Source organism: Salvelinus sp. IW2-2015, linkage group LG12 (genome assembly GCF_002910315.2).
Source record: "Salvelinus sp. IW2-2015 linkage group LG12, ASM291031v2, whole genome shotgun sequence".
Classification (NCBI taxonomy): domain Eukaryota; kingdom Metazoa; phylum Chordata; class Actinopteri; order Salmoniformes; family Salmonidae; genus Salvelinus; species Salvelinus sp. IW2-2015.
In genome coordinates, this window is record NC_036852.1 from 4586836 (window position 1) to 4601677 (window position 14842).

At 45.1% G+C, this 14842-nt stretch overlaps 1 protein-coding gene across 5 annotated transcripts in view; it reads right to left on the minus strand.

Moving 5' to 3' along the window:
• The window catches only part of LOC111971068 (nck-associated protein 5-like), a 124883-nt gene that overhangs the window by 90288 nt on the left and 19753 nt on the right, over nt 1-14842 (minus strand). For 2 of the 5 annotated variants that reach the window (XM_070445929.1, XM_023997871.2), the window contains 1 exon segment: nt 10103-10166. The exons of 1 other annotated variant lie outside the window; for it this stretch is intronic. In XM_070445929.1, the coding sequence (XP_070302030.1) occupies nt 10103-10166 (64 nt within the window). 5 annotated transcript variants of the gene reach the window in all.

The window sequence follows — 14842 nt, forward strand, 5'->3', positions numbered from 1 at the left end:
CCTAGATGAAGATCAGATCAAATTGTATGACCAATTTATGCAAAAATCCAGGTATTTCAAAAGGGTTCACATACTTTTTCTTGACACTGTATGCATCTCACTGTATGGACGTCTCCCTATATAGACATCTTATAAAAGCACAAGTCCCATCTCCTGACTTCCTTCTGTTCTCTGTACTGTTGTCCTGAACAGGGTCAGTTAGAGACTGGATAGAAACACTAAAAGAGGCCTCCCGGGTGGCGCAGTCATCTAAGGCACTGCATCGCAGTGCTAGKTGTGCCACCTGAACCCATTCTGGGTTCGAGCTCAGGCTCTGTCGCAACCGGCCGCGACCGGGAGGCCCATGGGGRGGCGCACAATTGGCCCAGCGTCGTCCGGGTTAGGGAGGGTTTGGCRGGCAGGGATATTKTTGTCTCATTGCGCACTAGTGACTCCTGTGGCGGGCCGGGCGCAGTGCATGCTGACCAGGTCGCCAGGTGTACGGTGTTTCCTCCGACACATTYGTGCGGCTGGCTTCRGGGTTGGATGTGCATTGTGTCAAGAAGCAGTGCYGCTAGGTTGGGTTGTGTTTCGGAGGACGCATGACTCTCGACCTTCGCCTCTCCCGAGTCCGTACGGGAGTTGCAGCGATGAGACAAGACTAACTACTACCAATTGGATTCCACGAAATTGGGGAGAAAAGGGGTAAAAAAGGTGCTAAATAATAAATACATTGGTCAGCCATTAAATATATAGTGCTGAGTCACTGTAATTGAGTGAATAACCTTGTCCAAAATCAACTAGTTCAACACTCCATGTGGCATAGAGCCTTAGAGKAAACAAAGTAAGGCCTTTCCTTCACCTCTATTAAAAAATATAGAGGTATAAAATATTTACCTTCGTGGCTATCACATATAAAACATGAGTTCATTTGAAAAAGCAAAAATCAACAGCTTTTTAATCATCATTATGTTATTTCTGATATATGCAATACCACCAAGATCTTGTTCATTAGGTTGTCCACTGCATGGTAACCAAGATGGAATTGAAAGCAGACAATTTCACAAGACAAGTACTGCAGGGCCATCTAGTGGCTATTGAACAACACACTAGCTCAAGCAGCATACAGGAGAGGAACTAACCAAGCCTACTATAGCACAAACCAGACTCCTTACCACATGAATGACACATTTCAAATTTCCATATATACTACGGAGGCCTTAATATAGCAAATCTGTATTACTCTCAAATCAAACTACCTATATAACTATACATCAAATCAACCCCTATACCCTACCCCTAGACACTACTAATGGTTAGTGTGAATATCAAATCAACCCCTATACCTTACCCCTAGACACTACTAATGGTTAGTGTGAATATCAAATCAACCCCTATACCCTACCCCTAGACACTACTAATAGTTAGTGTGAATATCAAATCAACCCCTATACCCTACCCATAGTCACTACTAATTGTTAGTGTGAATACCAAATCAACCCATATATATATATATCAACCCGTATACATAGTCACTATTACCCTACTCCTTGACACTACATTTGAAACCCTACTTCTTCAAAGAGTATCTTAAATAATCCCAAGGCACCCTTCCTCATACCACCTCTTCCCCCCCCCCCCAGAAGTGCCAAACACTTGCACTTGACCCCCCCCCCGTTGTCTTAAGATGAATGCACTAACTGTAAGTTGCTCTGGATAAGAGTGTCTTCTAAAAGTCCCAAAAGAGAAAGACAAAGTAACACTGAATGAAGAAGGTGCCCCACACTACTGCAACACCACAACCAGGACAGTTTCCAGACKAAAAAATATTAATTAAAAAATTCATAAATTAAATACAAAACAATGACAAAACCATTTTTTTCTTCAGTTGTGAGCCCAGTGTGTTAGAGTTGAAGCCGTCCAATAAATAGCCATGTTTCACTCTAACTCTGTGACTTGGCCCAAGACTTTAATTCGCTAAAGCAGTTGAGCATTAAACCCTATTCACAACTAAAACCAGCCCCAGCTCTTCAACAKGACCGTAAATCCAGGGATACTATGTGGAGCGGCTTTTACGCACCAGGGAGCCTCTCCATCACGCGTAATGGCTGCCGTAAATAACACGCCACTACAGGAACATAAACCCACTATCACAGGGCTGGTGCCAAGTTAGAGCTGGACCAAACCCAAATGAGTTCCTTTACCGTGACTAGTTAGACCGGAGTTGAACAACTGAACATGAGTTGAAGTAATCGCTTTCGAAAGTTTAGTGACCTTTTTGGAAACTAGACCTTTTCTCTTTCAGAAGAGATGGGTTTTCTATCATAAAAATGAGCCAACTCTAACATAAACAGGTTTAAACACAGGCACAGTGCAAAAAACTAAAACATCTAATCAGAAAATTAAAGGTAAATTGCGGTATTTTGATTGAATATTTAAGGGATTCAAGGAGTAACTTAAATTACTTGGCATCAAAAATGTGTCGACCGATTGTTCAAATACCCCCACTAATTGCCTAAAGATGTTTACTGTATGTTAAAATCACCTCTATATGCAAAGGTCCAATTTGCCTCAAACATAACTGCAAATGACACTGTTCAGTGATTTGGCCTGGGTTCCTGCAATTGTCCATTGTCCCTGCCTTTTGTTAACCATATCTACTTAAAAACACCCCAGGCACAACAACCATGAAAWAAAWAAAAAAAGGTATCAACCCCAAATGGCACCCTATTCCCTACATACTACTCGATAATCTCCCTAAGGGCCCTGGTCAAAAGTAGTGCACCACATAGGGAATAGGGTGCAATTTGGAACTCTACCCACGTCTGCATACAAAGCCTTGCCAAGAGCTTCAACAACAACACACTTATAACAGCATACATTATATTAAAAGCAGTCTTCTGCTTTTGTTCAATGTATAATTTCTGCCATTTAACAAGGCCCAGAWCCGTTAAATCCAACTTTAAGATATCTTTACGTTGCCAGAAAATCCTAGCGAGACATTACAGTATTTACAGTATTTACTGTCCACAGACTTTATATGCGTATGGCAATTGGCCTTGCCCAGTGATACCAAGCCTGATAATTGAAAGCATACTCCAACGTGCTAAAACCAACCACTAACATTAAGCTGCAGCTAGACTAGACTACATTCAGTATTGTCAAAAAGAGGATCAACTCGATGTGAGAAAAACTGTTCAGGCAATCAGTAGAAAAACTAGCATAAGCATTCTTTCTAAAGCAACATTTACTTTGATGTCTCAAGTGACAAAAAAAAGGATTATACCTCTGATTATGATTAGCTTGCATGGTAGTAAACTGTCTGCATGGATGTTCTTCCCTCTCTGTCCAGTAGATGGCCTTCTCTTCCTAAAAAAACATATCTGTCAAGGCCCATATTCACAAAGTGTCTCAGAGTTGGAGTGCTGATCTAGGATCAAGTCCTACTTGTCCAAATAATCTTATTAATTGTGATCTAAAAGGAAAAACTGATCCTAGAACATTTATAATACTGTACCGGGTACTTTTGTCACATTTAATGTCTCCCCTTTACTCTTATCAGTCATATAATCTGCCAGATGAGTGCTTTATGGTTCTGCTGATCCTCAAGGTTTGGAGAGTGGCTCTGCCTAGGATTGTAGCTGGTATTCAGGATTAACTGTTGAACTGAATGGGAATTATCATGCTATTACCTGGGAAGTTATGGTGGGAAATAAGCAAGGCCAGTGGACTGCATCCAAATATTGTTCGGTGAAGAGTGAAACATTGGACTACCTAGTCAGTTACACAACTGAATACATTCAACCAAAATGTGTCTTCCGCATTTAACCCAACCCTGTGAAACAAGGCACGGATATGGAGCTGGGTGTATGCATACGATCCATCATTAGCAAATATATACATATGGTATACATAGAATCATTACTTCAAATCATGTCTCTGTCATAATATTCAGCATATGTAACTGGGCTTGATTGTTCCATGCTATAGTAACCCAGTCGCACTAGACACAGTCCTAGCATGGCTGTGTAAATCTACAGCATTGTGTTGTCATTTATTCATAAGGGACAGACAGACAGGGCTCTCAGTAGTGAATTACTAGACCTTCCGTAACCCCTAGATACCCCTCCATGATCCGGAGGAGATTTTAAATTAATTAGAGACTACTGCGTTTCTCAAGGCCACATTGTGCACCAGCTGCAGTCTGTGCAATGTTAGCAGTGAATGTGTGTGTGTGTGTGTGTGTGTGTGTGTGTGTGTGTGTGTGTGTGTGTGTGTGTGTGTGTGTGTGTGTGTGTGTGTGTGTGTGTGTGTGTGTGTGTGTGTGTGTGTGTGTGTGTGTGTGTGTGTGTGTTGGTGTGGGTGGTGGTGTGTGTGTGTGTGTGTGTGTGTGTGTGTGTGTGTGTGCCCCTCTCTCACTCAATAATCTCTTCATTACACAGTGCACCTCAGTATGAGGCTGGGAGGCTCTCGCTGAATCAAAGGTCTGGAGGATATCTCCTTGGCTCAGTACTGCAACACAAACATCAGGGACACAAAGCAACATGCAGGTTCCTCCTCCTTCATCAATAATACATGTTGTTTACTGTCTGCCTGCCAGGCTGGCAGTATATTGACCAGACTGGATTTTGCTGGAAGAAGTGTAACAAGGGGATTTGTCTGACTGGCAAACTGTAGGCTAAACAATGTGTGTTCACTAGAATACAGAATACAGGTGTTTACATGCTATTATGACAACAACAACAACAAAATGCTTTAGAAAGTAGCATGTCATGTAGCATGTCATCATGTAGCATGTCATGAGCATGTCATGTAGCATGTCATGTAGCATGTCATGTAGCATGTCATCATGTAGCATGCCATGAGCATGTAATGTAGCATGTCATGTAGCATGTCATGTAGCATGTCATCATGTAGCATGTCATCATGTAGCATGTCATGTAGCATGTCATGTAGCATGTCATGTAGCGTGTGTAGCATGTCATGTAGCAGGTCATGTAGCATGTGTAGCATGTCATGTAGCATGTCATGTAGCGTGTGTAGCATGTCATGTAGCATGTCATGTAGAATGAGTAGCATGTCATGTAGAATGTGTAGCATGTCATGTAGCATGTCATGTAGCATGTGTAGCATGTCATGTAGAATGTGTAGCATGTCATGTAGAATGTGTAGCATGTCATGTAGAATGTCATGTAGCATGTCATGTAGCATGTCATGTAGAATGTGTAGCATGTCATGTAGCATGTCATGTAGCATGTCATGTAGCATGTCATGTAGAATGTGTAGCATGTCATGTAGCATGTCATGTAGCATGTTTGCCTGAAGTGCCTTTACTCTCTTAGCCTAATTGCACTGAAATAATACATTTTCTAAATAACAATTTAATTTCAGGCAGGTTCTTAGTAGTAGCTCTGCCCTTGGTACATTGAGCAGTGAACAATTACCATAATATCTATATTTAAATTGCAATATAAAATATGATTATAGTCTTGAACATGGCCATTTGCTAAAATAATACTTATCTTCGAAATACAGAGGATGGTGTAAACTGAACCTCATGCTTTTCCGTAGAAATCACTGCCCCACAGGTCCCTAGGGAGTCCATAAATTCAATTATCATGCAGGGCAAACCATTACATTAGAGCCTGGCTATTGCTCTCACGTAGGCAGCCACTGCGGATGTACAGTATACACACACCCCGGGATATGGTAAACRGTATGAGTGGCCCATTTATCATTGCCAAGGGACCCACACCCTGTCCATTCACACAGAGAAAGAGAAAGAGAGAGATAGAAAGAAAAAGAGAGAAAAAAAAGAGAGGCARACACACACACYCAGAAACGTAAGCACACACACACCCCAACCCCCCCACCCCACGTGCTCCGTCCAGAGACTGCTGGCTCTGTGGAGATGCGATTTAGGCCTGCCTGTCACCGCCCGTCACCCATCTCAATGTGTGAAACCACTATGGGAGAGAGGGATCCCAGTGATGGTCCCCKTAGTGGTTTCGCACATTGAGATGGGTGACGAACGGTGACAGCCATCACTGGGATCCCTCTCTCCCGGCACATGGCTGATAAGCCCCAATCTGTAGAGACAGCACCTGAGTCCCCAGCAGTCCCCTCGGTCCCCAGGCCCTCACCAGTGTCATAGATCCTCCAAACAGCTGTCAAAGGCATCTCCATGCTGTCTCCACACAGACCTCAGTCCACCACACAGAKTTCAACCATAGAAATACAAGGAATATACTATAGAATGGAAGTAGGCTATTATACTAGCACAATTCTAGAATATAAGTAATGCTATTTCTATTACTTCAACTCACTATGCAATCCCTTTCTCTCTTTTCCCACTAATGGAGAGCTTATAGCTAGAATGCATAGGCACACTTTTTTGGTTCATCATCCATTTGGCCTACTGCACTGTGTGTTTGTCCAGATCTCTTTTAACACTCAGACTTGTAACAGTACCCCGTTTATCTTAAGCGCATTTTCCCCATGAATTACCACTGGTGCATTTGGATCCTTTGGAGTAAATGAGACTGCTGAATAGCCTAGAATTCGATGCTGATGAGAAAATGTTTCAATCCCTTTCGCTTGAGTTTCATTCAAGCGTGAGCGAATCACATGCAGTAATCAAGGAAGGAGAAATAAAGTGGTGTGAGTGTGTGTGAGTGCGTGCGTGTGTTTGTAGACTTGCATGTGTGTGAATGTGTCCGTGCATGCACGCTGTACGCATCTACACTTCATTATGGGTCTATTAAGCTGTGATACCATGTTGTGCCTCAGAAGGCAAAGAAAATAAAGTGTGTTTCACACAAAGTGCAGCATTTATTTTCCCACATAGTTTAGATAGCCGCTTCCAGTGGTCATAATCTCAGCCGCAGCACCTAGCAACCTCAGAAGCCACACATTTTTTACTTCTCTCTCTCTCTCTCTCTCTCTCTCCCGACCAGCTCCGGGTCCTCTCTCTTCTCTCTTCTCTATCGTCCTGTCTCTCTCTCTCCCGTGTTCTTTCCTCTCTCTCTTCTCTCTCTCTCTCTCTTCTCTCTTCTCTCTCTCTCATCTCTCTCTCTCTCTCTCTCTCTCTCTCTCTCTCCTTCTCTCTCTCTCTCTCCCCTTCTCTCTCTCGCTCTCCTCTCACCCTCCTCCCCTCTCCCTCTCTCCTCTCCTTCTCCCCTCTTCCCTCTCCCTCCCACTCCTCCTCCTCTCTCTCTCTCTCTCTCCTCTCCTCTCTCCTCTTCTTCCTTCTCTCCTCCTCTCTCCTTCCTCTCCTCTCTCCCCTCTCCCTCTCCCTCTCCTCTACCTCTCCCTCCCCCTCCCTCCTCTCCGCCTCCCTCCCTCCCTCCCTCCCCCCTCCTCCTCCGAGCATCCTGTAGGACAGAAACCCATACCCACGCACGATGCATGCATGCCCACAGTCACTCCCCCCACACTCCCAGGACTCATTAAGCCAGCAAGCCCAAATACTCCTCTCTCTCTGGGCTGGCTTGGATGTGAAGAATTCCAGAATTCTGAATTCCAGGGGAAACCCACAGCAGCGACTAGTACTGAATGAGAGGGTTTGACTGGAGAAAGAAAGGCCACGCTTGTTGGAGTGACTGGGCCTGTGTTCTGCCTTCTCTGAGCCTAAACATGACCAGTTACTAGAGCTCATCATCAAATACCTTGTGGGGGATCCAGTGTTTTTCTTCCTGACTGAGTTTGAACGGAAGGTGGCTGGGTGGGGCTGGCTGATTAAACACCCTGCAGGGCTTAAGATAATGTTTAAGCAGTACACAGCACGTTCAAAGGCCTGGCAGGTATGGCTATAACAACATCTCCTTATAACCAATAAACCAATGCATATAAGTCATGTCTACCATATAGGGACTCAGTATCTTAACCTCAATTCTCATTTAGAAGACCAGGGGCCATATCTATCAAGTGTCTCAGAGTAGGAGTGCTGATTTGAATAGGGTTACATGGACAGGGTGAGCAACTGATCCTAGATCAGCACTCCTACTCTGAGACACTTGATACATACMTATTGCTTTTTACAAACTCCTGTAGTTTAAGTCCTGATAACAAACTTTAAATGCCCAATGAAGAATGATACAGAAGTCTAAGGCCCATGTCATTCACAGTTGCCATGGTTTTGCGCAACTGTACCCCCCCCAATTTAAAACACTAGCTAAAGTTAAGACTTGTTACTCAGTCGTATTAACATCGAGTGTTGTATTACAAAATCAAAATCCTCCCTCCCTCTCCCCCTCCCTCCCTCCCTCCCTCTGCAGAGAAGAGAGCATAACTAGTTAAAGAGGAGGGTCAGATATGCACACTTCAAAGTCTACAGCATTTCATCTGTCGTCTTCTGGAGGCTGTGTCTGTGTTGGTATCTGTATATCATTACGTGTCTGTGTGTGCGAGGAGGTTACTCACGAGTTCACCTTGCCATCACATTAACAATTATCTCCCTGATGCAGCCCTCTCGTTTGATTTCTATTAAAGACCCTTAAGACCATGCCTGAGCTCCCAGAGGAGAGGAGCATCTCCCAGGCATGTGTGTGTGAGAGGAGGGATAATCCCAATTTCAAAATGGAGCTCAGAGAGACACACACACACACCCCACATTCTTCTTTTACCACTCCCTTCCCCTCCTCCTGTCTAACACAGATAACTCATCCCTCCTTCACCCCCCTTTCCTCACACACACACACCCGGAGTTGTAATTAGCATGGCATCCACTCTCACGACTCGAAGAAGCAGTACTCAGAGAAAACCACCCACAGCCAGGCAGTAGATATTTCCCTACTAGCTCTTCACTAAGGTCAGAGGCTGATCAGTCTCTTAGTCTGACTGACTACAGGACGAGGTGCTGACACACAGAGTTTCCCAATGGAGCCTGAGATAAGAGCTATGTGGGAACTTCCTTCTCTTGTGCTGGGACTGTATGGAATTTGCTACAGTGAGCCTCAGCAGCGAGAGCCTGCACTGTGTTAAAACACATGTGACTCTGATTGCATGGTCACGTCTGACCTTGCAGACGGCTACAGCATACCTCAGGAACCGCAATGCAGAAATCAATACACTGGGTAGGTCGTTCTCCGCAGTCACAAACTAACATCCAAGTGTTTTCCAAAGACTCCATGGTAAACATCACTGTCTCAGTGGGGTGCTCCCAGGAAACATTTCTCTTACGATCTACATCGTCATTTAGCAGATCTTTTTATCCAGAGCAACTTACAGCAGTAAGTGCATACATGTTCATACTGGTCCCATGTGGGAATCAAACCCACAACCCTGGCAGTGCAAGCACCATGCTCTACCAACTGAGCCATACAGGACCATCTATACAAAGAAGGCTATGTACAGTATGCGGCCATTGTCATGATGCGTATGCTAGCCACTCTATACAGTATATAGTGTTGTTCATATCCATGTCTGTTCTACTGTATTTTAGTGTTACGAGCCCAGGCGGTTAACTCGGTATTCTCAGGCGGACTTCTAGAATGCTGGAACTCGAGACCACTACCACCACGAAAAAAGCATTGTAGATATGGCGATCCTAGAGTATGTAAATCTCAAGTCTGCTTTAGGATTGCTGCCATAGCGCTCTTTTATGAAGCTATTTGGGGCTGTAGTGAATTTACTGCGGTTCTAAACAGCTGAGTCCAAGGCCTGGCTGTCGCTCTAGAGACCGTGGTCCGCTGGTATCTGCTCTGTCACACTGTCAGTCCCCTCTCTGTGAACCCTACCTCACACCCTCTGCGTCAGCACGACTGGCTCCCTGGTCTGCTTTCCCCTTGTTTTACAACCACTGTGTGTGTCTGTGTGTGTGTGTGTGCGTGTGTGTTTAAGCGCTACATTTGACGTCATCCCTGAAAACTGCAGCACTAATGGGCCATAATATGGGTTGATAATATCATGGCGATGGGAGCAAGACCTAGAATTGCCACCCAGAAAAGTGCTGCAAGACCCAACGTAAATATATGTTTTTGGTTGAGGAAAGTTAGCAGTGCAGTGACCTTGGTCGATGACCGAGCAGGACTGGCATGCCTACAACTGTGGGCTGTGGGTTTAAGGCTGATAATGTGTGTGTGTGTGTGGTGTGTCTGTGTGTAAGACAGAGCATCAACAGTACCATTGTTCCTTCGCTTTTGCTTCGTGCGACTTCCCTCTGCAGGCGAGCCACGGCCAGCTTCTCCCTGAACAAAAGAAAGAGCGAGAGAGAGAGAAGGACGGAAAGAAAGAGAACGAGAGAGAGGGAGAGAAAGGGAAAGAGAGAGAGCGAGAGGAGAGAAAGAGCGAGAGAGAGAGAGAGAACAAGAGAGAGCGAGAACAAGAGACAAGTGAATAGCTGATCGTTTTTCATTGGGACACAGTCAGGCAGGCCTGTCACCTCTCTCTGTCAGTGCTCCACGCACTGTGTTCTGCCAAACAACTAGCTAACAGCACTGTGGTTTACCAACACGTCAACAAACAACAAACAGAAAGGGTATAGGGGGCAGCAACTAGACACTAAACAGAGACACACTAGCCTACGCCTTGATAAAAATAGCACACAAAAAGCACGAAAAGAATTCCACATTGACAACCATAAACATCCACTCAGTCATAGAGATACAGTGTCTAGCGTTCTATTTCTATGAAACAGCACAGACAACCCCCCCCAATCTCACGCGAGCTCAATCATTTTGCTAATGAGAGAAAGTGGTGCGCTCATGTACTGGCACTGATAACGATGGCCTCTTCAGAGCTTTTCCCAAGGTATCACTGCCTGACTGACTAACAGTTCTCTCGGCCAGGCATGCCTTCCATATTAACAACATACRGTAACATGTTTGAAAGCTACAGACAAGAGGAATTGTACTGCTGTGGTTTCAATGCCAGCCAGCCACCATCATATTGTTACCCCACAAAACAACGCTTAGTTTTCCATATTACTGTAGCTACCTGTCTGGCAGCAACAGACAACTCCTCTAGGCCAGGCATACCTTCCATATTAGCAACKTATCTGAAGGCAAGAAACAAGAAGAGGTACTGTAATGCTGTGGTTTCATTGCCCACCAGCCACCATTGTTAGCCCACAAAATAACTCTTAGCATTAGTAACAGGGCAATTTCACAGCATCGGAATAGCGCTGAGAGGCCAAGAGTTTCTTCTTTGACTTACCTGGGGAAAGTCCTGCGTAAAAAGACTACTAAGGTAGAAGCTATAGAGTAGTAGATGAATACAGATATAGTAGAATATGGATGGTGAAGTCCCCACTGAACACTGAACTAGCAGTTTGGTTAGGGACAATATACTCGCCAGCGCTAAATAAGAAAGTTCTTGGTTTGTACTTTGTCATCACAACTGCTGTGTGTGAGGAAAGGGAAAAGAGAGACAAAGTCTTGGCACGCCGACTGATTGAGAAACGTGGATTGCGGTGAATCCGACCGCGTGTGTGTGAGTTGTGTTGTGGTGTGTGTGTGTGTGTGGTGTGGTGTGTGTGTGTGTGTGTTTGTGTGTGGTGTGTGTGTGTCGTGTGTGTGTGGCTGTGTGTGTGTGTGTGTTGTGTGGTGTGTTGGTCGCTGTGTGTGCTCACTTGTGAGAAACTCCTGAACTTCTGTAAACTCGTCACCACGTCTACACGTTTCCTAGCTGTCAACTCATCACATACCCTGCTGCTACTGTTTATTATCTATCCTGTTTGCCCCTACCCATATACATATCTACCTCAATTACCTCGTACCCTGCGCATGGAACTCGTACTCGGTACCCCGTGTATATAGCGCAAGTTATCGTTACTCATTGTGATTTATTCCTTGTGTTGTTATCTTTTTATTACTCATATTTTTCTCTCTCTGCATTGTAGGAAGTAAGCATCCCTGGTAATCTTACACCTGTTGTTATTAAGAAAAGCCTTTGTCAGGTCTGCGAGCAGACATGTAAGGGGTTAAGTTTCAGGCCACTTATTCACAGACATGTTACAGGGGGCAGGAAACTTAAGCTAACTGCGCCCGTTGAGAAAATCATTGCCAAAAATAAAGCCATTTTACATTCTGTGTAAAACATAATTACGTAATTGGTACATTTTAACAGAGCAGTCAAAACAATATTTCAACATGCACATTTGACTCCAATTTCAGCCCTGAGAATGTGGAGGGGTGGTATTTGAATAGGATCATGTAATAAGGGGTGGAAAAGACCGTGGGTAATAGACAACCCATTGGCATATTTGATCGCACTGGCATCTGCATTTCAACACACCAAGTTAGCCCATTCTGCTGATCTGTTTCTCTGGAACGGCTAGGCTAGCCTGTCCATGACCAGCTGTGTAAAACCTACCTCTCAAAAGAGAAACAGAACGAGAGTCAGTCCTAAATGCTACAATGACAAAACATTCCAGATATCAGAAACTCATTTCTCTTGAGCTGTGAATGGTGGTTATGAAATAAAGGTCTGTTTCCAATATGCCCCACAGCATGCACATACCACTTACTAGAATGTATTGGGGCATGTGTTCTAATAAATGGTATAGTACTACGGAATTGGAACAGGGCCAAGATGTGTTTTCCAATACTCTGATCCCATGTTTGATCGAACACAGGCGGAAAGGAAGCATGCTGTATGCTCAGACTGCTAGCTGTCCACAGTTGACCATGTGTTTGTGAACCTTTTCATCTCAATATTTAATTGAAACCCCAGCTGCATCCAAACCCTCCTCCCTCCATCCCTGCGTTTCCCCCCTGSTCTTTGAACACAGTTAGGGAGCTTCGGGAGCGAGTGCATTCCAACGGCAGCGACGGGCAGACAGATCGGGGTTGGCACCTCGCTGGCCTCCAGCAGTTCCCAGTGACCTGGAATCACCTGGCACTGCCCGCACCAGTGCCCAGTCTGTGCCCACAGTCTGCCCACAATATATCCACCACAAGCAGTTGGGCCAGTGGAGAGCAGGAACGCAGCCTGACTAGCTCCACGCTTCAGTGAAGCAGGCGCAGCCACATAACACCCCCCCCCGCGGACGCCCCACTGCTTCCCACGCCTCGCACAAGGTGCTGCTGCGAAGGGCAACGGGCCAAGGACCAGGGAGGGCCAAGCTCTGCCCCCAGGCTGACACCACGGGCAGGGCAGGGGCAAGGGAGGGCCCCCCAACCATCTCATATCCCACATGCCATCTCATCGCTCGCCCTATAGGGCTAGGGGTACTTTTGGCAATATGTACTGACAGTATGAACGTTATGCCAAAAAACGACATTTGATTGGTTACTGCAGTGTATTGGACCAGAACTATACTGAAACCTTATTAATCAGGGTCCATATGTTTCTGAACTAGATCTGTCACATCTAGTTCTGATCCAGGATCAGCGGTCAGGATCAGCTGTCAGTTGTCCACCCACCCACACAATACTGTATTGGTCTTTTCCTCATTGGGATGTTGGTATTCATGCACCATCACAACAACATCACCTTCCTTTAGGTTTCATATGACAGCCTAGAATGTGCCAAGGCGAGGCGAGGACAGGTGTGTGTATGAACACAGATCAAATCAGCCCTGTTTCCCCAGACATTCTCCCACATTCTCCAGGCTAACCAATCTTCCCCATCTCCAGATTGTTTTCGTCGTCACGCGGAGACAAAGGAGCGCGGCTGCTTTGGCGTCGGAGCATACCCGCGTGCAAAGACATGATCTGGCGAGGGGCGGGAGGATCAATCATTCTCCGGGAGATGTTATTTGCCAACCTGAGCTGACACGTTCGCCCCCCAGACACGCTTTGAACTGCATTGTGSGAGGCAGAGCTCATTTTGTTGTGTTTTTTCTTTTATCCTTATGATTGTTCCATTGTCAACCATTGTCCCTTGTGTGAGGTTGTCTGGTTTAAGTCTATTTTGTCATTCTAAGTTTGCCTGATGAGGAAAGACGTGAATATACAAGGAAAAAAGTACTCCTTACTCATAATGCTTAGGGTTACTCTGTATACCAAACTACACATTCATACACTGGCAAGCCAAACCTACCTCTCTGTCCTAACAAAACCATTGTTACATATGCAGTAGCGTTGTGGCAATGAGAAAATGACATACTGTGGCAGGTAGCCTAGCGTTTAGAGCACTGGGCCAGTAACCGAAAGATTCAAATACCCGAGCAGACAAAGTGGAAACCTGTCAATGTGCCCTTGAGCAAGGCACTTAACCCTAATTCCCTGCAGGGATGCCGTACTACCATGGCTGACCCTGTAAAACAACATATTTCACTGCTGTGACAATAAGACATTGTCCATGGATGTACGCTACAAATAGTCTAATTTGGCTAAAACAGGAAATCGACCTCACCATCCACTACATAATAATGAAAACTCTTCTACAGCAACATCAGCTCTCATAGTCTATACTCTAAACACACCACTCTGGGAAAAGGATGCCTGAATAAAATAGCCCTCCAATAGTGTTAATACAAGGCTTACATAAGCAAACGGAACATCTAAACCATGACATTATCTCAATCTGAGTAAACCGCAAATGTACACAGAGTGAAGTGGCTGGGAAGCATAAATGTTTGGATGATGATGAGTCCCCATACATTTATGTATTAGCGCTGGCTAGCTCCACGCTGAGTTTTAACTCTGCAGATGAACAAATCTGGTGTGTGTGTGCGCACGTGTGACTAAACATGTGTTCGTGTGTGTTTGGAGAGACCTTGCCGGTTGGCTCTCTTTTTGGCCATTTCCTTAATCCGTCTATCCCACGGTTATGCAACCCTCTCAGTGATTCCAATGCCATATTTCCCTCCATGGAGCGTCAGGCCAATGAGTTTGTTCTGGCGCTTATTAAGTTATAGCGTCCGTTAGAAAGCAATAATGGCTAATGCCCCTGTGTGTGTGTGTGTGTGTGTGTGTGT